The sequence below is a fragment of the Pyxicephalus adspersus genome, chromosome 1, assembly GCF_032062135.1.
Source record: "Pyxicephalus adspersus chromosome 1, UCB_Pads_2.0, whole genome shotgun sequence".
NCBI classification, from domain to species: domain Eukaryota; kingdom Metazoa; phylum Chordata; class Amphibia; order Anura; family Pyxicephalidae; genus Pyxicephalus; species Pyxicephalus adspersus.
The window spans coordinates 143,263,801-143,288,688 of NC_092858.1; the positions used below are offsets into that span (position 1 = coordinate 143,263,801).

General features: G+C 36.4%; 1 protein-coding gene across 2 annotated transcripts in view; it reads left to right on the forward strand.

Annotated features, from left to right (window-relative positions):
• The window catches only part of SGSM2 (small G protein signaling modulator 2), a 177,156-nt gene extending 152,574 nt beyond the window's left edge, over positions 1-24,582 (forward strand). For both annotated transcript variants that reach the window (XM_072429801.1, XM_072429795.1), the window contains 12 exons: positions 6,776-6,929; positions 9,150-9,214; positions 9,565-9,710; positions 12,256-12,384; positions 12,759-12,941; positions 15,441-15,845; positions 16,364-16,488; positions 16,682-16,764; positions 18,559-18,668; positions 19,126-19,222; positions 19,420-19,587; positions 20,088-24,582. In XM_072429801.1, the coding sequence (XP_072285902.1) occupies positions 6,776-6,929; positions 9,150-9,214; positions 9,565-9,710; positions 12,256-12,384; positions 12,759-12,941; positions 15,441-15,845; positions 16,364-16,488; positions 16,682-16,764; positions 18,559-18,668; positions 19,126-19,222; positions 19,420-19,587; positions 20,088-20,176 (1,754 nt within the window). In that variant the 3' untranslated portion in view covers positions 20,177-24,582. The remainder of the gene's footprint in view (positions 1-6,775; positions 6,930-9,149; positions 9,215-9,564; positions 9,711-12,255; positions 12,385-12,758; positions 12,942-15,440; positions 15,846-16,363; positions 16,489-16,681; positions 16,765-18,558; positions 18,669-19,125; positions 19,223-19,419; positions 19,588-20,087) is intronic.
• Positions 24,583-24,888: the final 306 nt, after the last annotated feature.

A 24,888-nucleotide genomic window follows, 5' to 3' on the forward strand; every position in this document is an offset into this window, starting at 1 on the left:
AACACTGCACAACTTTATTGGTTTAGTCTGCTCTGCTAATACTACGTATACACAGAATACAGTGATAATCAGTATACAGCATGTAACAGAATGGAGAAAGATGATGTGGGTCACTGCAGCAGATGATGGGTATGGCCAGATTATATTAACAATGAGAGTAGCCTAAAGGCATATGTCTAAAAAAAAGGCTGCACCTACTCTGCCTTGGGTCAGCATTGTGTAATGAACTGAATGTAGGAGTTAGATCTATGAAACATACACAGTGAAAGAGTCTGGAGTGTGTAGCATAGATACAGTATTTTGGGAGTCAGGTGTATGTAGCGTACATAGTGAAGGAGTCATGTGTATGCACATATATAGTGCAGATGTCAGATGTATGTAATGTACATAGTGCAGGGGTCAGATATATGTAATGTATACTATCAGCATCTTACATTCCAAGAAGTGTTGGATTCAGAAGAGATTAAAATAGTTTATTACTTCCACCCAACAGAATTTTGTGTCACGAGTAGCAAGTGACAATTCAAAAAAGAGATTTATGTATTTTTCTTTGGCTATAAAGAGCCTTCTAACGTCTGCTAACATCCATTGTCTACCCTGCTTTTACAGATTTTCTGGTGAATTTACCACCAATTTTCAGAAGTTGATAGAAGAGGTAAACAAGAGTGAAAAGTTATTACATATTTGAAAATTTGTGAGGCATTGTGCTAACTTTTTTCCTACCCTGCTGCCCCAGACACTTGCCCACAAGTACCGTAAATACTGCCTAGATTAGGGACTACAAGAAGACAGTTTAGAGGAGAGATCTCTTTCCAGACAGGGAAGTGTTAAAAGAAGAATGCATGAATTCTAGATTTGTTGATATTGAGTATCTCACTTCATAAAAAGCCAACAACTTTTGGTGGTTAGAGGGCCTCTCTTCTTCAGGACTTCTATTAGTCTAGTTTACATTATATTGTACAGAGTTCATCAGTCCTGTTGAAGATGGGCCATTTAAACACTTAAAGGTAATATGTTTTTATGATATAGGAATACAGCACATAGTAATATTATTACTAAAAGAATAAGAAAACAGCACATACAATGTAAGAATAGGCACCTTTTGCTTTTGGCACTTTATTCCTTGGAAACCCACCCCCTTCTTAAGCAAAAAGCTGACCTTTGGCCACCATTCTTGGGGGAGCTGCCTAAGGAGAATCATTCCATTTATACTGTTTTAGACCTGAGAACACCTACCACTTTACGGAATCCAGTACCCCAATTTTTTCTTCTCTGTTCTGTAACACTGCTTTTTCTGTTTCTAAAACTAAAGCATATATAGGATTGATTTTCTTGTTACTTGGGTAATATGAGCTATTCTTTCTATAGGCACACATGAGGTCAGTCCATTCTTACCTCATGAATATATGTGTTGCTCAGCAGTCTTTATTACAATCATCTGGAAATAAATGAAGAAAAATACTTTAATTAGATGCTGCCTGACCCACATGTTTGCGTCATTGCAATTTAAAATGCATTGACTGGAGCCGAAAGTTGTACAGTCATTTTTCCTCTTACTCTATCTTATGGGTATAGCTTTGGCAACCATATCGGCATAATTATTAAGTCTGACTTGACTTGTGTGACCTTTCTGGCAGTGACATAGTTAAGCACAGGTCTTTCTCCCATGCTCTAAAATTCCATATTCCCACAGCTGCACATTAATAATGGCCCAGTGCAATGAGATATGTTGTTTCTGGCCACTATTTTTCTAGACCATCTCATTAAACTGAAAAAGAAATTTATGCTGAACTCAGAGATTTATTTCATTACATTTCCAGCTTTAGTTTGAACTGTTTTGTGAATATGAATATAAACAGTTATACAAAAAGAAAATTTTGTATATCTTCATTATCTATCGGTAAACAGTTCTTAGTATTATGCTTTTTCTTCCCTGAGTTTGTAGAACACTAGGATATTATTTTGCTCATTAAACACCAGTCTGAATTTTAGCACAATTGATGAACCTAGATTGGCGCAGGGAGGAAGCGTAAGTTCATATTGTCCACACATCATTACTTTGTTTTGGAGATGGGATAGTAAGCCCAACTCTATCCAACATGAGATTGTTAGAAGGGTTTGAGCATTTATCAGGTTTTTTTGCTGGCTGTTTTCTATTAAATATATTTTTCTTTACTTCTGAACAGGTAGAAAATAATCAGTTTTATTATTGCATTTATATATAACATCTAATCTCTCTAATAAATGACATTGACAGAAAATCTAAGCGCTGTAATTATGTAGGCTATTTGTTGTGACACAAGCCCTCGTAACATATCTATCTGAGAAGTGACTGTACTCTCCATGGCAACAATTCCAATGCCATATCACCAGTGCAATAAAAAAAGGAATCTAATTTATTGTGTAGTCTAACCGAAAGTATTTTATATATACCATCAGGTCCATTGATTTCAAATTAGACAAGAAAGTTGACAGAATCAATGTTACATACCTGATAAAAATGGTTACAGGTTCAATCCCAGCAGTGCATTTACAGATGAAAATATATCAATGCACATCTCATGCATCGGTACACTACTTTGCCATTCATTCTTAATGGCACTTTCAGATGTAACTTTTTTCTGTGTTGTAGTGCAGTGGACACCTTATTGAAAAAGATCAACTTTAATGCAGTGATGCAATGCATGCCAACACATACATGTATTTTCAAAATAGTAAAGGATTTCCCAATGAGAATAACACCTTGTAGAATGTAGTCTCCAAACTAAAAGTCTAACTTTTTACATGGAAGAAGAAGAAATGTACAATTTGAAATCTTGCCAAAAGTGACAATTCAAACATTCTGCTATAGCATGGGTTCTGCAAAATTAGGTTCCAAGACTCTCGTGTCTGTTCTGACTCTTTATTTTTTATAGAATTGGGGCAGTGAGGTCTCTGCCACTAAGTACATAGCTTCACCTACTTGTTGCAGTGTATTATGAAGGATTATTATTTTAAATTCTTCATCTTGCAGCAGATTGTTATTACTAAACAGGATTTATATAGCGACAACATATTATGCAGCGCTGTACATTAAATAGGGCATTGCATTGAAATGTGACTTTAAAATTGCCATTGCATAGAGAAAGTTAGAAGGGCCTTGCTGCTAAAAAGAAGACAGTAGGTGATTTAAAGACTAACTCCAGGCAAAACCATTTCTTTTAGTTTTAGATGGAATAGGGAAGAATTAGATCTGCAGTGACATTTTTATACCTGTCTGCATTCCCAACCCCTTTACTTGTTCTGGTAACCAATATAAAGGGGTACCCAAACGTTTAGTGTAAGTGGACATCTTACTAATGAGGACACCTGTTCCACTGACAGCTGTCTATATTGGAAATTCCTCCCACTTTTCTTCTTTTTAATTTAAATAAAATTATTAATTTAATTAAATAAAAATTACCTAAATTTTCCAGTTAGGGAATTCCCCCATTGGTTAATGGCAGGGCCTTTACCCAGCCCTTTCAAAAGGTAAAAAGTTTGCCGTATAGAAACACTTAAACCGACCTGCCTTATTAGATTTGGATGAAATTAGCTTTTAAACTAAAATAAAAGTTTAATTATGCTCTACAGGTTGAAAGACATCTCCTCATCATGAATAGATAATATACACTTAATAAAATGTGATTTGTATTCAGCAAGCAGTCTAAACCAAATCTTATTGCCTTTCCCCCATACACCTTATTATGCCACATCATAGGATACATCCATAGATGAAATTGCAGCATGAAAGGCTTATGCTTGCATAGAATACCTATAAAATGTTCTTTTTGGAGACACTTGTATGCTTACGTTGTACCCTGCCTGACGATAATGACATCACTGTTCTTACAGGGTTTGCTTTCCCTTGTCTGCTGGTGTTTGCAACATGCTCGACCTTTGCATGTGGCCAATTTTGCAGCTTCCTAAACAAATGATGAATGGAACAAAATAATGAGGATGCTGTTCACTTATAATTCTTCAACGACTGCGGTACCTTTCATCTGGATTTTTAGGTTCTGTGGGGTTCTGATTTTCTATTTTGTAAACTTTTATTTATAAATTTCAATTTTTTTACACATGGTTACTTTTCATTTTTTTTTTTTCCTGGGCCCTTTCAATTATCAGTCTTACCTTAATCCAAACAATTGTGGCATATGGTTGGGGGGCATCTTGTTCTTTTATACAAATAATTTGCAATCTTGTATCAGAATTAAAAGATGCAGTATGGTTTTGGCCATCCAGCTCCCTCCCTGAAGAATTAAGGTGAAGAGCATTTTTTCATTAACCTTGGCTTTCCTTAGCAGTTTTTTGTTAGCATGCATGTATTTAGCTGCAAATTATTTTTTCTGCTTAAACTAAAACCCTTTCCCCCTTGATCAAAATCAATAAAAAAAATTAATTATGTACCTGCAAATGTAAACCATCTAACATGATTGAGATGTTTTGCCAAATTGTTCAAATTAATAAATAAATAATGGCAATATGTTACCAGGCAGAAATTAAACAAATATATTTATTAAGGGAAATGGGTGACTTTGATTTCTTTTCATTTATTGCTTTTGCTGCCACAGCTGGTGCCTGTTTAATAATTTCCCTTTTTGCACCTGGTTGTTGATTTGATGCATGAATCCGTATTCCCTATATGTTCCTTGTCATGTTCCTTATGCACTTGTGCTGAATTAAGCTCATTTTATTAACCTTTTTCCTTGTGGTAAGGCTTATGATTTGAACATCTTACCATGGCTTGATTCCCAGCAGAAATGAAATGCCTGGCTATTTTTTATGTACTTTGCTCATTTTGCTTGTAAGTTTTAAGCATTGACCTGGAGCATGTATTTTGTAACTCAATTCATGTCATGGGGGGAGCTGAAAGGCCGAATGCTTACAGAATTGTTCATTTTCTCGGGATAAGGCTGAACCTCAGAAAAACATTAAAATAAATATGTTCACTGGTTTACCTTCAAAAAAGCATTGTGTTTAGCTAGTGTTGTGATTTACAGCTCTCTTCGAAACTGTACATTTAAGCCAGTGATACACTTATTTCTTGGTTTAGCACTATAGCTTTTCTATTTGTTGGACAGTCTGGACCTAATTTATTAAAGCTCTCCAAGGCTGGAGAAGATACACTTTCATCAGTGAAGCTGGGTGATCCAGTAGACCTGGAATGGATCTGGTCCAGGATTGAAAACATTTGCTAACAAATAGCAAATAACTTTTAGGAAATCCATTCCAGGTTTGCTGGATCACCCAGCTTAACTGATGAATGTGCATCCTTTACAGCCTTGGTGAGCTTTAATAAATCAGGCCCTTTGTGTCTACCCATATGTAGGCATGTAATTTGGTTCTGTTAGTTTGACCTAATGTAGATCTAAATGTAAAAAACAAAAAATTGTGACCAGGGAGGTCCTATATTACAGACGGGACAGGCTTTGTACACTTACCTGTCTTTGCTCCGTTGCGGTTGCTGCCTTCTTCTTTCGCTCCTCTTCTGGGTGGGGGATCTTTTCTTATCTTGATTGACCAGGCTGGGGTTACATAACTCCCATACATGCTGCAAACAGGGCAGTAAACATCTTGCCTGCTCACAGTTTTTTAACTCAGAACTATAGCTAACTATAAGTTAACACTAAAGATGGGTACACATGTGCAATATTTGTCTATGGAAAGGATCTTTCACAATCCTTTTCAGCGACTAAGGACTGCACGATGCATGAAGGAGTGCTGTACATACAGCCCCAATCTGCTCTATGGAGAGGGGAGGGGGAAAACGACGGAGCAGCACCGCGCTGCGCACTCTCCCTCTTCGCTTCTATTACGATCGTTTGCCATCCATTGTTCGTGGATCCACCAGGACGGTCGTTCGGAAGATGGAGGCTGTACACATGCCAGATTCTCGTCCGATATCAGCTCTGAGCTGATTGTCAGACAAGAAGCATTGCAAGTGTGTACCTAGCCTAACTGTAAGTGCTTACCCAAGGGTAACACAATTGCTTGCCTCATTGTGACACTTAATCAGCAACACCATCTCTGTCCATCAAGAGGCTGATTCAGGGAACAGCAGTGCTAACCCATGAAATATCATGGTGATCATTCTGGCTGTGTAATATGTTGTATGTAAAACACAAAAAGAGCTTGACAGAACTTCAAATCCTTTGTCAAGCAAGACAGACTTCCTAACTGTGTCCTTAGCTATTTGTCTGGGGTACCTAAAATAGTTAAATACACTCTCCATCTGCAGATTTAACAGTGAGTTTTTCTATGGGCCTGTTTCTGTTAGAGGCTACCTGTACCTTCACCTCCTGAGGTGAGGGCAGTTCACTGGTAAGATGCACCATGACCTTTTTCCCAATCTGAACATTGCTTAAAGAATATAAAACAAACATATCAACTATACAGGCTACGGCATAAAACCTATATTGGTGTTGCTTTATTCTTTAGAAATATTTTATACTCTTATATCACTTTTAAACTAAGATAAATAATGTAAATTTCTTGTCATCTGTAATAATCTTACAAACCAGATTATGTCATATTTAAACATTTATTAGAGTTTAGCCTATATTTATTGATAAATTAGAATAATAGGCTTATGTACTACAAAGTAAAGCATGGGAATTAATGTCATGGCAGTTTCAGTTGACAGATGCATCATGAATGCATGAAGGTGTGTGTTCAATATCCCAGATTGTTTGATAACACAGTACAAAGTGGATTCATCTATGGTGTCCAACATCTGATTGTTATATCTCTTCAGACTCTGGTGACGTGATAGAGATGCAAGGATTCGGTGCTAATCTTATGCCCTGGAAACATAATGAGCCTTGCAGTCAGGGATCGTCTTGTCTATCCTGCTCCACTGGAAGCTCTCCATATGATATTCCCACCTGCTGCAGCTGCATGCATGATAGGTGAGTCCTAACTTGTGTGACAGTGTCTATAGGTCTTACTGACTTATTAAAGCTACCCAAAGGTGAAGAGGGCACACTTTTATCAGCAAAGCTGGGTGATCCAGCAAACCTAGAAAGGATCTGATCCAGCATTAAAAACATTTGCTAGCAAAAAAGTAAAGTACTTCCATTTAAGGTTTCCTGGATCACCCAGCTTCACTGATGAAAGTGTATCCTCTCCAGCCTTGAAGAGCTTGATTAAATCAGGCCTATAGTCTCAGCAACTGCTAAATATGTGTTTTAGAAAAGAAATTACATAAAAAATAAAGCAAATTTGTGCTTTGCCCATGCAGGCTACAAGAGCCCCTTCCCTAGGAGTATATACTCACCCTTCATTTATTTCCAACCACTAGATTCACACCAAAGAAAATACCCAGTCCTGTTATGTATGGAAGAGAATGTTGCAGGGCTGGTGATGATTAGATCAGTACTATGACATGATGAAGAGAGTCATGTGATAGCTCAGATCACATTATTCCGGTTAAAAGGGAAGATATTTGGTATTTTTGAATTTGTTATATCAAATGTAGGATATGAAAGGCTTTGTCTTTAATTCCTTCCTACCAACAGTCTCTATACATTTTTAGCATATGCCCTGTGTTTAGGATAAATTTATAAAACACCCCCTTTGAGACTGCTGATAGCTCTCAAATCCAGCTATCACTAACATCTCAGGTTTTTACTAAAGCTACGTACACACGTCCAATGGTTCTTGCCCGATAATCAGCTCAGGGCCGATATCGGACAAGAATCTGACGTGTGTACATCGCCTGACGTCCATCGTCCGAACGACCGTCCTGGCGGATCCACAGACGATGGACGAAGAACGATCCTAATGCAAGGGAAGGAGGGGAGCGAGATCCTTTCCAATGACAATTATTGCACGTGTGTATGTGGCTTAACAGTCAGGAATCAGAGTGGTTTCGATTCACGTAAAGGTAAGCTATGGCATATTGATTGCATTCAGACTTTAGAATTAGTTGAAAAAATAGGGCTTTCCATCTGCAAGTTCCACTGGCTTTGTTTAATACTTTAATTGATGGAAACAATTACAGTATTGAAAAAAGTATATATATATTGTGACACCAAAGCAGGATTGGAGGTGGAAGTGAGATATATTTGCCCAGGATTCCACTTTTGTGTGAGGTATATTTGCCCAAAATTCCTCCCCTGTGTGAAGTAGCAAGTGGAAGACTCTCACCTGTGAGATAATTAATGAAGAAACACTGAGGGTGGGGATAGAACACAGAGCCAGGAGCTCAGTCGACAGCCTAACTTGGAGAGACACAGACAGAGGTCTGTGCAGGCTCAGCCTAACTTGGAAAGACACAGACAGGGGTCTGTGCAGGCTCAGCTTAACTTGGAAAGACACAGATGGGTCTGTGCGGGCTCAGCTTGGCTTGGAGAGACACAGACAGGAGTTTTGTGTCAGTGCAGCTCTATTTGGAGAGAGCTCTGTTTGGAGACACAGCCAGGTGGACTGTGTGAATGAACTCAAACCTGAGTAAAAGGTTGCTGAAAGCTTGGTTTTGAGCTGACAGGGAGAAGCCCTCCAGCTGATAGACAGGGATGTTTGATGTATAGTAAGTGCCGGACAGGCAAGGTTTTCTTTTGCTGTTTTGTTATTTTATATGCAACCTTCAATAAACCTGGCTGCAAGCCAGCTTAACACTTTTACCTCGGTGTGTGATATGAGTTGGATGAACCAGACAAGTGTCCTTTGACCCTAACAAAGGCGATCCTGAGCTTAACCCCTCGCAATATATTACATTACATTTTGTGCATTTGTGCATTTGACAGCCTAAAATATCATAAAATCATTGAACATTGCAAGAATGTTACAAATAAAAGACTTATTTGCTCTTTAAATTGAACAAAAAGCATTAGTCATATGATTTATGGTCACAATACGGTTACACCAGCTGACTTTTTTTCTAGTGCAGGTGAAAAGAATGAAAATAACTATCTGTTCTCTGTGGATAAGATCTTTTCCTTCACTTTATTCAAACATTAGTCTCAGTGTTGGTGTTACATTTCCATATTGAAAAAGATAATTTTATTCTGTAAACATTATTATGTTATATCTGAAATAAAAATTGTCATCAAAATAAATATTGCAATAGAAAATCTAAAATTGCTTTTTACTGTCTGACAGTGAATTTATTATTTGTGTATCTGCAGGACACCACTCAAATTATTATGTGAGAATATGAAAAGGCAGATTGTTTCTCGGGCATTCTATGGGTGTAAGTAATACAGATTCTGTAACATTAAGTGAACCTGTCACCAATATGATATCAACTGATCATATGTATAGCACAGTTATTAAATGTAGTTAGCAGTTTATTTAGAACATTCTGCCCATTTAAATCATAGGAACCAATTTAGCAGACATTGAATTGTGTTTTTTCTAAATCATGGCTGTAGTCACTGAAAAAAGGTTTTTATGAAGGCTCAATTAAGTATCAGTTGCAGAATAAATTAATATTTAGGAGTGTAAAGAAACTGGTAGTTTCCTTTACTTACATTGCATTACTTATAGAATATGTTTGATTTTTCTACACATGTTACATACATGTTCCTTTTTTCTGATCAGGGCTTGCCTATTGTCGTCACCTGTCCACAGTTCGAACTCACCTCTCTGCCCTTGTCCATCACTCCATTATTCCGCCGGATAAACCAACTGATGCTTCGGGAGGTCTTACCAAAGAAGTATGGAGCAAATATCAAAAAGACATGAAGGTAAAATACATATTGTCAAATCAACATTACTTCATAAAAAAGGAACATTTTCTTTTTCCAATATGGGATCTCTATTTTATTTCACAGATAGCACTATGCCATGCCAAGCAAAAGAATGTACCAGAGTTAGAGTTGTGCAATAATACCCAGGTTACACTATTGCTATGGCCATTATGGCAGCTTATTAGCAAATGCATGCTATAAAAGTGGTAGTTTCCACCTACCTCACAATGTGTTGCAAACTAGCATGTGTTCATTTGGACAGCATAATAAAGCAAACGGACCTTTTACTTCAGTAAAACCACCTTAAACACTTGTTGTAATTTGCCTGTTTTAACCAAGTTCAGTTAAAGTCTGCTCAGTCCTTTTTGGAATGTTTTTATACAGTTAGGTCCATAAGTATTTGGATTCTCACATAATAATTTGAGTGGTGTCCTGCAGATACAAAAATAATTCACTGTCAGACAACTTTTTTCTAATTTTGGTTCTGTACATTACCACAAATATTTTTAAATGAAACAACTCAGATGCAGTTGCAGACTTTCACCCACTTCAGTGGGTTGAACAAAAATATTGCATAAAAATGTGAGGAACTAAAGCCTTTTTTTTTTACACAATCACTTCATTTCAGGGGCTCAAAAGTAATTGGACAAATTAAAAAGCTGAAAATAAAATCTTCATTTCTAATACTTGTTTGAAAACCCTTTGCTGGCAATGACAGTCTGTAGTCTTGTACTCATGGACATCACCAGATGCTGGGTTTCCTTCTTTTTAATGCTCTGCCAGGCCTTTACTGCAGCGGCTTTCAGTTGCTGTTTGTTTGTGGGCCTTTCTGTCCGAAGTTTAGTCTTCAACAAGTGAATTGCATGCTTAATTGGGTTCAGATCAGGTGACTGACTTGGCCATACATGAATATTCCACTTCTTTGCTTTAATAAACTCCTGGGTTGCTTTGGCTGTATGTTTTGGGTCTTTGTCCATCTGTATTATGAAACGCCTCCCAATCAATGTGACTGCATTTAGCTGAATTTGAGCAGACAGTATGTCTCTGAACACCTCAGAATTCATTCGGCTGCTTCTGTCCTGTGTCACATCATGGACAAACACTCCCAGTGTCCCAGTGTCCCAGTGCCATGGCAGCCATGCACGCCCAAGCCATCACACTGCCTCCGCCATGTTTTACAGATGATGTGGTATGCTTTGCATCATGGGCTGTTCCACGCCTTCTCCATACTTTTTTCCTGCCATCATTCTGGTAAGGGTTGATCTTGGTTTCATCTGTCCAAAGAAGCTGAAAAAGCTGAAAGTTTGCAGTTCAACTGCATCTGAGTTGTTCGATTTAAAATTAATTGTGGTAATGTACAGAACCAAAATTAGAAAAAAGTTGTCTCTGTTCAAATATTTATGGACCTAAATGTATTAATTACTCTCAGTCTGGTGCTGTGTGTTCCCCCAAGGTTTAGTAGAGGCATATGAAAAGTTCAATGCTAATATGTGATAAAGGTGGAATATTAGCTTATTTCCTTGCTGTTTTTTAGTAACTTAATCACTTGCTAATAAAAGGAAGGGAAAGTTTCATCATTTTCTTCAGGAACAAGTCATAAATCACGTAATACAATTTCCTCTTTCAAGTTTATACTTTTGTTTTTAATTTTTTTTCTTGACAAGATAAATTTGTTGCATCCTAAGCGTGTGCAGCTATCCTATAAAACACAAGGCACAAATTCAGGACACATTCCAAAGCCTTAATGATTGCATTTATCTCTTGGTGACAAATCTCAGCATGGCAGAACAGCTACAAAACCCTTTCTCTGATAACCAGTTGGTAAAGTGAATACCTGGCAGATCAAATAGGATGATATTGTCATCATTTTTTTCTACATTTTCTTGAAAAAATAAAGAGTTAGTTTAAAGAAAATTGTGAGAAAAGTAGTTATACTACACTCTGTAAATCTGCTTACATGTCAAAAGATTGTCTTCTGGGATGAAAGTTTGTGCTTGCCATGGACAAAAAACTGACATGTGCACCGCTATTCACTCTTTTGGCACAATGCGGTATGGCTCGCTTACCCTCCACTTTCCATGCTGCATTGAACAGAAATGTCACTGTCTGTAAATGTTCACAAAATATTGTTTCCAGTGACAATCGTCTGGCCTCCATCAGACGTCTTAAACTGAAATATAGCAGATATCCAATAAAACATTTAATATAGTGGATGCTGGTGTAAAGCAAAATTCACAGTTGTCAGGCATTGATTGATGTTCCTCAGAGGAACATTTGCAAGAACTTAGCAGTGGTAACAAATTTACTTAGATTTGGTGGTTCAGGGCAATGTTTAATGCAAAAAAACAAAACTTTTTTGAAATGTATATTTAACAAATGAAGTTAAAAAATTAATTTCTTTAGTTGTGGACAAAGTAGTGATTATAACCCCTATCAGATTTGTACTGCTATCTTGTCTTTCATAATGTCTTTGTAACAGAAAAGTCATCTCTCTTTAAAGACAGTGTTGTTTAGTGCTGAGGATGCGGTTTTATCCCCACAGAATTATAAAGAGCTGGAGCTGCTGCGGTTGGTATACTATGGTGGAGTGGAACATGATATCCGTAAAGAAGTTTGGCCGTTTTTACTGGGCCATTATAAGTTTGGGATGACTAAAAAAGAAATGGATCGAGTAAGTTAAATAATCCTTATTTATGACCAGTTTCACAAAGCTTGGAGTGCCCCACTTCAAGCCAGCTTCAAAATGTTGTTCTCTGGTTATTGTTTTCCATTTCAGGTTTAACATGGCTTATGAAAGTTAATCCAGACTGTCAGACAGTTTGCACTGCAAAGGCCCATAGCACTAAACATTCTAAAATAATGCAAACATATATCAAATATATGCACCTCCCTCCCTGGACCATTTTGCATTTTACATTTTTTTTGCAAAATACTGCATGTTTCTATATTTTCTATGCATGTTCTTTAAATATGTAATTTTTTATCCAGTCAATTTTTACCATCTTTATGGATTTTGCATAATTGTGTTTCTGCCCTTCATCAAAGGTAGATGAAGCCATTGCCTCTAGGTATCAGAAGGTGATGGCGGAGTGGAAAGCATGTGAAGTCATTGTCAAGCAGAGGGAAAAGGAATCGCATTCAGCCATCTATGCTAAGCTCTCATCGGGAAGCAGCATTGACAGCCATGTCCAACGCCTGATTCATCGGGACTCTACTATTAGTAATGATGTAAGATATATTACACTTTTTTAAATATATTTATAATATCTGTATAATGCTAACAATACTTCTTTACATTATGTTTGTTTAAAAAATACATTGAGATATCCCAATACACAATTTATATAGACAGAATTTATTAACTCACAATGCCATACTGCTCAAAGACACCCTCTTGTCTTGTAAAATATTCAGGCAGGTGGGCAGGCATCTTAAACGCATCAATGAACATGCTACATAAAAGAGCTACCTGTTATCATCAGCTAGGTATATCTGTATGATATGGTCTATCCATCAGTCCATGATCCACCAATCTTTTACTGTTGAACCACTTTAAACTACCTATACACAGATAAATCAGGTCACTTCACCAGCGTCAGCTTCAATCTCGGACAGTTCAATTGGGGCCCTGGTACTTTCATGCAAAGCAATGTATCATGCAATATAAGACACACATAACTGCACTGTAATGGACCTGATTTGAAAGTCACATGTATGGCCAAATTTGTCAATCAGAATCTGTGGCCATTAAATCTATCATAAACTGTATTTATTTTTTATGTCAGTCTGTGTCTCTATTGGATGATTGTACAGAACAATTTAACCACTTTGCAACACATAACTATATTAGGATTTACCTTTGGGATCCAAGAGCTATAAGAATCCTGGATGACACCTAATTTTATGCAATCATTAAACTCTCCTGTGGATCTTGGTTTCTTTACAGTTTAAAGTAGGCTGTTCATAGTACTATTTGACTTTTTTTTGTATTCAGTGGACCATTCATCTCTTTTCTACTTTTTAGATTATTCCAACTGTTTAAAATAACTTTACATTCCAACAACCTCACTTTATTCCTGATGCATATTTATGATATTTCTAACATATTAGTTCTGCCTTCTACAGCTGTTCAATACCTATAAGGAGCGTTATATAAACTCCAATTTTCTTCTCTGTAAGTGCAGGGTTCAGATCCAGGGAAAACACAATATTTGTTATACAGTTATGTCCTCTTCTGACATATGATGGCCTTTTAGCGTTTGCTGCTTTACAACTCTGACATCTATTAAACTGTATATCTCATTCTGTGACATTTCATCTTGAAATTATTGCAGAGTTTAGCAGAAAAAAAACTAAGTCTCCTGAGTAGTTCATAATCGTTCCTGCTATCCACACTGGAAAGCATTCTTTTTTGTTTTTTTGTTTATTGATACCCCTTTCCATCAACCTTAGCTCTGCATTAGCAAAATAAAACAAAAATAACCTATAATATTGGGTAGCTAGTCCATATAGATTAGTTTCCGTTACTATGCTAAATCTCCATTTGTGCACACTTTCCATTTGGTGTTTACGTAAAATGCCTACCATCTTGATCTACAGGTATAATCAGATATCTTCTAAAGATGGTTGTATAGCACCTGTACTTCATTTGAATTGCCATAGGGCCTCCTAGTAATGGGCTAAAGTGCTAACATTAGAAAAGATTTTTAAGTTATTAGTATTGCAACAGTAGTAGGAGCACCTTATTCTTCGCTTACCCAATACATGTGTGGTTTAGACTTTTTCGAATACTACAACATTGTGCAACACCTGGGGGAGACTTTGCAAAATAAGTAGATACGAGACATCAATATTTTTATAAACAATTACCAAGTTGTCAGGTTTAGTACATTTTAGTCATAATTTGGTATATAACCAGGGGCCGACTCACCATTAGGCAGTAACATAGCATCCCTAGGATTCATTGCCTGTGCGGACATCTTTGCCTGGGTTCAGGTTTAATGGTCATGCCATGCATTTCCACAACAGCAAGGGTGCATTTTTGCAGCATATTATCAAAAAAACAAACTTTTTTCAAAGATTTTTGCCTATCTTTTGTTTTGATGCACCTAGAATGTATTTAGCTCATTCAAACTAAATGTTCAATTGGGCTTTAACCATGAAAATGTATTATCATGGAGACAAGCCTGAATCTGAGTGTAAAGCAAAATGTATGTATCCCGCTCTTAAGAGCCCATTTCTCCCCCATTGGCACTGACTTATTTCAATTGTCTCAGCAGAGGATAATAGTAAATAACTGGATCTGACCTTGGGTTGCAGCTACCACAATGGCACTTGTAAGCCTCAAGCCACATAAACTACAAACTATGTTAATTTATCTTATCTTTTCCCCTCTTTTGGACATCTCCGAAACATTTGTGGATAAATACAGCAGCTCTAGGAGCTATAGGAAAAAATGTATGCCAGAAATGTTGACACAAGGTAGAAAACTAGACAACTATAGTTCTTGAAACATGAAATTCTTTTCATTTTTCTTGTTTATCTGTACATTTAAAAAGTAATTGGTAATACAAATCATACTGCATGTTTCTTCTAATAACCCAATCTAAATTTATTGTTAATGTGCATGCTACAGGAAGCAGTGTAACTACAATGTGAAGTCTAAATACAATCCTGAGAATATTGAACATTACTAGACCAATACTTTAATATGTATATGTGTGGCAGGTGTTCATGTCTACAGAGGAAATTGATGTGACGGACCGAGACTTGAAATCTCACAACGGTAAAACCACCATCTTGACCAACACTCCTGGTACCCCATCTGCGGTGGCAGCTGAACCACAGCAGTCTGTGGAGTTTGACTCTCCAGATTCCGGTCTTCCCTCTTCTCGTAACTACTCTGTGACCTCAGGCATTCTGTCAAGTATTGATGATGGACAGAGCATATGTTTTGAGGAAGAAGAATCAAGTACAGAGTCGGACAGGACAGAATTGAGTATGGGCCCACCTCGGAAAACAAAGGGAGTCCTAAAAATGCAGGACTCTATATGTGAAGAACAGCTGTGTTCCCAGCTTGAGTACCTAAGTAATTCTGAAGACATCTCTTCCATGTGTCCTACATCATACACAGTAAGATTACCTCTTCATTTTTAATGCAAAAACCTTATAGTAACATCTTTTTTATTGTTGTTTTTACTGTAGCTATTATACTGTTATTGATCACAATAGAACAATAATGCAGGAAAACATCAGCTTTTTAAAGGTATATTGCCATAATGATAAAATTCATCCCCCTTGTAGAAATAAATGGGTTCACAGGAACTCCACTTTGTGAACCAATATTTCCCTTCTTCTTAAGACATCTGTCAATGTCACCATGGAAATAATAGTTTAGTAACCATTTACAATAGTTTTAACAGGGAAAATAGTTTGGAAATGTATTTATTGCTTACTGTTTAAAAAATGTAGTGTCTACTACATTTGTTATACCAATAATTAATAAATGATAACCATTATACAATATTAATCCTGCTATAGACTTGCTGATCCTAAACAATGATCCGATAATGTAATATGATGTACATTATTTATATATAGGAGGTAGTATGAACCATATAAACTTCAAATGTCCTGTTTTTATTTATCAGATTGAACTCTTGGACACTATTGCCTTAAATTTGCATCGTATTGATAAAGATGTCCAAAGGTGTGATCGGAACTATTGGTATTTTACATCTGATAACTTGGAAAAGCTCAGAAATATCATGTGCAGGTATATCAACTTTTGTGTATGTTTCATTCAGTTCAGAGAATACTTTTTATTTGATCATCTTTGCATGTTTGCCTGTCGTTTGTAGTTAATGGATCATGAAACATAACATGCTTTTTCTGTGGCCATAAAGATTATTAGCTCCACAGAAAGAGACATTTCATACTAATGGTTTTGCTTTTGTAAATTCATACAGCTATGTGTGGGAACATCTGGATGTGGGTTATGTACAAGGAATGTGCGACCTACTGGCTCCACTCATGGTGATTCTGGATAATGGTAGGTCTAAGTTTGACTAACGGCTCGCTTGTGAGAATGTATGCTCATAGAATGTCACCTTTCTTCTAATCACTTTGACAATGATTCTTCTAATCATTGACAATGAACAAGCAATTAGGGTTCAAGACACCTCATAAGAACATGTTTGTTCAAGTCAGTGACTGTCAGATGAAAGTGCCTGGGGATGAAAGTGCCTAGGTATAAACCTTCACAAACTATTAAGATATTAAACATGCCCACAGACAGCTTTTAGGAGGCTCTTTAAGTCTCTCTGAATCCCCTGAGGAAGCCAAATGGTGAAACGCATCAGGAAAAGAGACAGTTGTCATGGGATGTGAGACCACTCTATTTGACCACTATGTAGTGACTGTATCAAGCTGAACATAATACATTATTCCTTTATGACAATACTGAGCTTAGTTGGGCTTTGTTTAGCCAAGAATGATATGATATGTTGTCACAAGTAAATATTTTGATTATACTTGCCACAAAAAAGTTGTCTTTCTCTCTGTCTTTTTTTGATGTTTACCAAATATAGGCTTGGCAACCAAATATTATTGGAATAAGATTGTCTTTGGTCCCTATGTTATTATTTCCTTTATTTAGATATTAAGCTGAAAATGAAATAGTGAGCTTAAACCTCTACACCTTTTTTTTTTTAAATTTATGGATACAGTTCAAAGGATGATTTACAGGCCATCTTTAATTTCTGTGTGGCAGTACCCCACAGTATTGGGTTCATGGTTATCAGATGAGATGAATAGATCGCTGGGCAAAATATTTCAAACCACTGTAAACACAGCGACTGTAACTTTAAGATCATACTCACTGCATATATGGTAAACGTGTTGGTTATGAATCTTGCCAGCCAGAATTCAAACAACAATAAAACCAAATAGGTGTTCTGTTGTAAAACGCGGATAAACGCGGCATAGACGTTTTTCAGCTTTTTCCAGCATTTAAAAAAAGTTTTAAAACGTTGAAATAAGTGCATAAAAACGCTTATAAACGCAGTAGGAACGTTTACATGCCTTTTTACAAAACGTCCATGTAGACCCAGCCTTAGTTGGGCTTTGTTTAGCCAAGAATGATATGATATGTTGTCACAAGTAAATATTTTGATTATACTTGCCACAAAAAAAGTTGTCTTTCTCTCTGTCTTTTTTGATGTTTACCAAATATAGGCTTGGCAACCAAATATTATTGGAATAAGAGTGTCTTTGGTCCCTATGTTATTATTTCCTTTATTTAGATATTAAGCTGAAAATGAAATAGTGAGCTTAAACCTCTACACCTTTTTTTTTTAAATTTATGGATACAGTTTAAAGGATGATTTACAGGCCATCTTTAATTTCTGTGTGGCAGTACCCCACAGTATTGGGTTCATGGTTATCAGTTGAGATGAATAGATAGCTGGGCAAAATATTTCAAACCACTGTAAACACAGCGACTGTAACACTAAGATCATACTCACTGCATATATGGTAAACGTGTTGGTTATGAATCTTGCCAGCCAGAATTCAAACAACAATAAAACCAAATAGGTGTTCTGTTCCTGATATTTATTGTTGTATATTATTTAATTGTAATATATTTAATTAAGGACAAATCTCTTCAAAGCAATATATATTATTTGTGCTTTAATGGAATGTGGTTTTGAGAAGTGAACATTACTTTTATAGTGTACTATCTATATTTACCTCTAACTAAATGTCTTTATACACATTCATAATCTACAAATATTCCACTTTTTGCTGAATCCTTATCTAACAAAATGATGCATTGTAATTATAGATATGCTGGCATACAGCTGCTTCACACAGCTCATGAAGCGAATGAGTCAGAACTTTCCGAATGGAGGGGCCATGGACATACACTTTGCCAACATGAGATCTTTGATCCAGGTGGGTGCTTTGCTGAGAACACAGAGTATGTTTATACCACTGCTATGCACAATAACAGCAGACTGTCCTAGACTGCATACAATCACAGAGAGCCTCTTGAAAGAGGCAAAATCCAGACACTGCTTCCAACAGAATGATTTTCACCCTTACAAATACTTAAACATAGCATGGCTTGGGCACAGCAAACCATCTGACAGATCCCAGCTCTAGATTTTCCAGGTCTGAGCAGTGGCCAGACAAATCGGTTCTGTGTGGCAGAGCAGGTAAAATCTCAAGAACTGAAATGCAAACTTGCTTAACAAGTTGCATGGGGAGTCTATTTTAGACCACTGGTTCCACTTTGTCTCCTCCATTACCTTGTGCATTACGCATACCATAGTCATCACAGGGATCCACATTTTACAAAACAGAATGTGAAACAGATACCTAACATGTGATGCCGATTTTCTTTATACAGATTTTGGATTCAGAACTGTTTGAACTTATGCACCAGAATGGAGACTACACTCATTTCTACTTCTGTTATCGTTGGTTCCTGCTTGATTTTAAAAGAGGTATTACATATCTCAAATGAGAACATTTTTGCCATAAACATATATTTTAGCATTCTCTCGCTTCAGTTTGCTCTGTCCTAAAGGCTTTTCAAAACCTTGTTTAGCTATGGAATTTGTAAGCATTTGAACTGTATATCCTTTTGAAAGGTAAAAAATTACTTCCATATCCATGTCTTTTATACCTATTTCTTTTGCAGAACTGTTATATGAAGATGTATTTGCAGTATGGGAAGTTATATGGGCAGCCAGGCACATCTCCTCGGAGCATTTTGTGCTTTTTATTGCTCTAGCTTTGGTACAAGTTTATCGAGAAATTGTGCGAGACAACAACATGGATTTCACAGATATTATCAAATTTTTTAATGGTAAGTAGAATGCTGTAGATCATTATCTTAGACACAAGTCACCCAACCTGGGGGGTTTCTTCAGAAGACAAAAGGTGATCGAATTCCTTGGCTTTATCCAGAACTAGCAAAATGTTCTATATATCAGCTTGGAACAGACATTTTGTAAATATACCTGAATAAATGGTTTAAACAGTATGAAAGTTTGTATAGTTTTTTTCCATCCTTTTACTAGATAGCTAATGCACACAAATCTGATTAGTTTGTTTGCCCTTTAAAGTTACTGAATTTTAACTTGGAAATTAATCTGACATTTACTAAACATTTACTGCCAGTAAATCTTCCTGGTGCATATGTTTTAAATGATAATGATTAAGTAACAACTAGTGAGTGTTTGGTGAAAGACAAATTTATTACATTTTAAATGTGTCCCTTAGTGTCTTGTAACTTTCTCATACAAATTACTTTATCCTTTTAGTTTCCATTGATTAAATTAATGTGTTTGAATTTTGTTTTTGCAGAAATGGCTGAACATCATGATGCACAGTTAATCCTAAGAATAGCCCGGGAACTTGTACATAAGGTACAAACTCTTATTGAAAACAAGTGAGAAGCTTCCACATTTAACTGGAGACTGAAAAGCATACCCAACATCCAGAGGTGCTCTATAGGGCCTTCAACTGTGTCCAGCAGCAAATAATCCCTCCCTTCTGGGGAAAAGTTCCACATTTCTAACCTTTATATTTTATGCGAAAACAGAGAATATCAATTTAGATAAGAAGATATCCTTCTTAAGTAAAACAAAAATGCATATTTGACATGAGTGGTTCTTTTTATCGGGACAGAAAAGAAATCGTTGAACTCTGCTGCTGGAGTAATGGATGAATCTCCATGTCTTCGTAGACTGATATCATTTATTGGCCAAGGAATTTCTAAAAAATCATGTTTCTGTTGACCTTATTAGGAGATATGTGCCATCCACCACCCTTTTATTGATCATGTTGGAAAAAAAGTTTTGTATATTTTTGTTCAGCATGCAGCTGTATCTCTGTATTATCCCACTGTGATTGCCGTGAAGGGCTGTTTGATAGCACCCTGGCATGTAATGGGCTGTTTGATGTAAAGTTGATATACGCTACTAATTCAGGACATCCAAAAACCAAACTCCTCCCATAAGCACACAAGTTTATAGGATCATCATGTGCCTATTTTGCAAGCATATTAGTAAATCATCATGATCGGATGTTTAAATGCCACACAAATCGTGTTATTGTCTGGTTAGGAGTAAGATTGCTACTCAGGAGGCCATAGAGCCAGCGTCATCATGGTATTGAGGAAAGAAATGTTTGGTGCCTATGTACTAGAGTTAATACACAGGAGGTGTTGTAAGAGCCAACATTATCAGGAAATTGGGGGATAGAGGAGTCTGGTGCATTGGTGTATTAGGGTTGCTGCATAGGAGAAATTGTAGGGCCCAAAGTCATCAGGGCATTGGGGATACAGAAGTTGGGTGCATTTATATTGTTAGATCACTTGATGTTCTGTGAGCTTTCAAAGACTGTTCAGGTTATATTCAAGAAATTCATACCTTGTGTATTTTTTTATGAAAAAGGGAACTAGACCAATGTCTGTTGAACAGGAGAAACAACCCTTTTCAGGAGGCAAATAATTTATTTTACTAATAAAAACATCTTCTGGAATGTCCATAAGGCACACCTAAATCAGAAATTGGATGTGAAATAAAGTTTATATTTTTTATTTTATCCTAACTGTCCTCTGCCAGACTTTCCTTGGTTTGATGAAAGTTACTTTGCTTGTGGAGATAATATTTGACCTGGCAAGAGAGAATTTAATTGGAAAAGCTGCTGTTTGTTCATTTTCTGCTCATAGTATCTCAGCATATTATAATTTGTTGATATGATTGCAGTATTAATGAAGCCTAAGCGGGGAAACAGTCATGATGCATGATGGCTGTATGCATGTTCTTTGTGATTCTAAAGGATCTTTTACTGTGTTTCATTTATCAGTTGTTATATGAATTTATGTTATGTCTGATTTGTCCTTGCTAAGTTATTTAAAAGTATGTGTGTGCCTGGAAGTTGCTGCTAGCACATACACCCTGTTTCACAAATCACAAGAAAAAATATAACACCGAACCAATACCTTTCACATGCCTAGTTGTAGTATGATCCAGTATTATTAGGACTAAATTTTGACGGTGATAGTAATATGAAAGAATCCTCAACATTGTGACTAGGCCTGGAGTTTGTATCCTGTTGGCTGCACATAGCTGGGAACCATATTCACACTACAAACACATGGACATATCTTATTCTACCTGATATCTATAATCAATTTAGAAATATCTTAAGTGGCAGCTGCCCAAAACCACTATTCAAGGACCATATCAATAATGAAATTAGTTGCCCATCTGCTCACCTTTATCTATAGTGTGTGCACACCTGGACTTGCCTTAATACTGTCTTTCCATTTTTTTTGTTATTTATTACATTTGCCGTCTCTGTCTATACCTTGTGCTGCTTCTGTCTTCCTTCATCACAGGTGCTGGATCACTTTTTGCAGATGATAAACCTCAGAACACTGGGCTTAGAAAACATACCCGAGGCACACAATCCAAATTACCCATCAATTTTCTAATGTAATGAAAACAGCCGTGTTCTATCCCACCTGTTTGTTTTGTTTCAAATATAGTTAGTTAACTTAAACATAGCAAACAAGTAACTTTTGTCATTAAAGTTTAACCATTGCTCTTGGCCACTCAAATTCATCTATGAAGTGAACCAGTACTATTTTTACTCTATTTTTTAAAATCAGGCCAGTACTTTATATTTTTGCCATAATAATTCTTGGGCATATCGGTACTTTTAGTCGTTTTTTTACAGGTTTGTCTGTAAAGAATGTGTAGTACTTATTTGCAAAGTACTGTAGCAACTCTTAATAATCCAATCAAGTCTGATCAATTTTAATGATGATATTACTGCACTTCAAACATGGCCATTGGACTTAGCACTTTAATATTCCACCAAAAGAATCATAAATGGTTTTAATATTTATTAATTAGCTCATCATGTCAACATAATCAGTCACAATTGTACCATCATTTTTTCTGCTATTGTATTTTCAGGCATGGTGTTTAGATAAACCTAAATAAAGTATATTTTCTCAAGACCGATGGATGCAAGGACCAAAAGATAAGCCAACAAGACTATTAATATAAATTAATTATGATCCAATATAAGGAGATATATACATGTATTGAAGAACATGATGTATGATTTTTACTTGTGTCTACCTTGGTTCTACTGATCTTCCCAATTTTAAGAGAAGATAACTTAAAACATCTATCAAATCTTTTTAGCACAGATATAAGATTTTGTGTTGTTTTAAAAACATTAGGAGCAGCACATACAGTGAGTTTTCAGAAGCCAATCAGTTAAGATAGAAGCCAGCTGACATGTTTAGAGAACCAGGGGAAAGTACACATTCAACAATACCCATTTATAAAATGTTGGCACCCATCTATCATTTCTTAAACTTTGGCTGTGGTCATTTGACCAGCCTTAACTTAAGCACAACATTAATCTAACAGAGTAAACTACCACTGGGGGAATTCTGCAAACGTTTATCAGCCATAGTTGTACAGAATATAGGCAAATCCTGGCATTCTTACTTTACATGGAAAAGAAGATTGCGAACAGGCAGGTAAGTATGTTTTTCTGCAGAAGAATCATTGTTTGTCCTTTCGGCAATTTTTGAAAGCAGAACTAGAATTCTGCCATGTACAATGGAGGACCCGCAGTCCTGCATTGCATATAAAGATGTTGAGGGTCCCACCAAAAACTCAGAATATTGATTGGAAAATTAAGCATGTGCCTGCTTTTTAGGAGCCTGTGTTGATGGGCTTTTGTTCACTTTACAATGATTTTACATTCCCATACATGTCTATGGAAATGCAAAATCCCCCGAAGTAGGTCAAATGACAGTCAGAAGAAGGTCAACTGCATCTGTCAATGAAATGTTAATGATCTCAGAAGCATCTTAAACTAATGTCAACCTGATATCATCAACTTAAGACCAAGGCCTGTTGACAGAAGCTCTTGATGTCTTCTGTATTTAGAACTTGCAGAAAAAAAGGATGATCATACACATACAGATAAGGTCACCTATGCCAAAAACTAATTTAAAAAAAAAAACACTCCTAGCTACCCTTTTATATAATGTTAAAAATGTGGTGAGACCGCTTTAAGTCCACGTGCTTGCCTCTCTTGCAGTAACCAGGAAATTAAAAATGTAATAGGCATAGTTCACTTTACCATTATACCATATTCTCCCATAAGAACATTTTAATATCCTGATTCATGCGTACCTTTAGCTGATATACCCAAACACAACATTTATTAATATTAAAATCCAAAACACGCTCAATTTAGAAGCACTGTGACTAGACAGGAACAATTTAAAATGATTTACCTGCCCTCTAGCCTTTTTTATTCACAATTTCATTTCCATTTACAACTAGAAAGGAAACTCAGATAATTCTTCCCAATGCTGCAAGGGAGTAGAACATTTGGTTCATAAAAAAAACCATAGGCAAGATTTTACTTTACCCCCATTATAGTAAATTATTCTAGGAGCTGCAAGGAATTAAATTCATAACACTACTACTTCATAAAATACCTATGAGTTTAGGTCTATGTAAGGGCCCATTTGTATTTTTATTTCGAACAGAATAGGAAAAGATTGGAAGATTGTAAGCTCTATTGAGCAGGGTTCTCTTGTGTCATTATTTGTACCTGTTATGTATGCAGGTTTGTCATCTGCAGCCCCTATTTATTGTACAGCGCTATGTAATATGTTGCCACTATATAAATAAAGGTTATTAATGATCCCTTATGGGTTTTTACTGCTATCTGGGGCTCTGGTAAATCGATATCTCCTTACCTTACTTACTGCACTGGTGACAATTTTTTCAAACAGGACCTGATTTATTAAAACTCTGCAAGGTGGAGAGAATACACTTTCATCAGTGAAGCTGGGTGATCCAGCAAACCTGGAATGGATCTGGTCCAGGGTTGAAAACATTTGCTAACAAATAGCAAATGACTTTAGGAAATCTATTCCAGGCTTGCTGGATCATCCAGCTTTACTGATGAAAGTGTATTCTCTTCACCTTGCAGAGCTTTAATAAATCAGGCCCAAAGTCAGGGGAAATCTCCAACAGAAGCAGGAAAAAGCTGCCAGGGGTCTGCTTCCTATTCTATCAAAACAGATTATTTTCCTGGCTTAGTTGCTAATAATCTC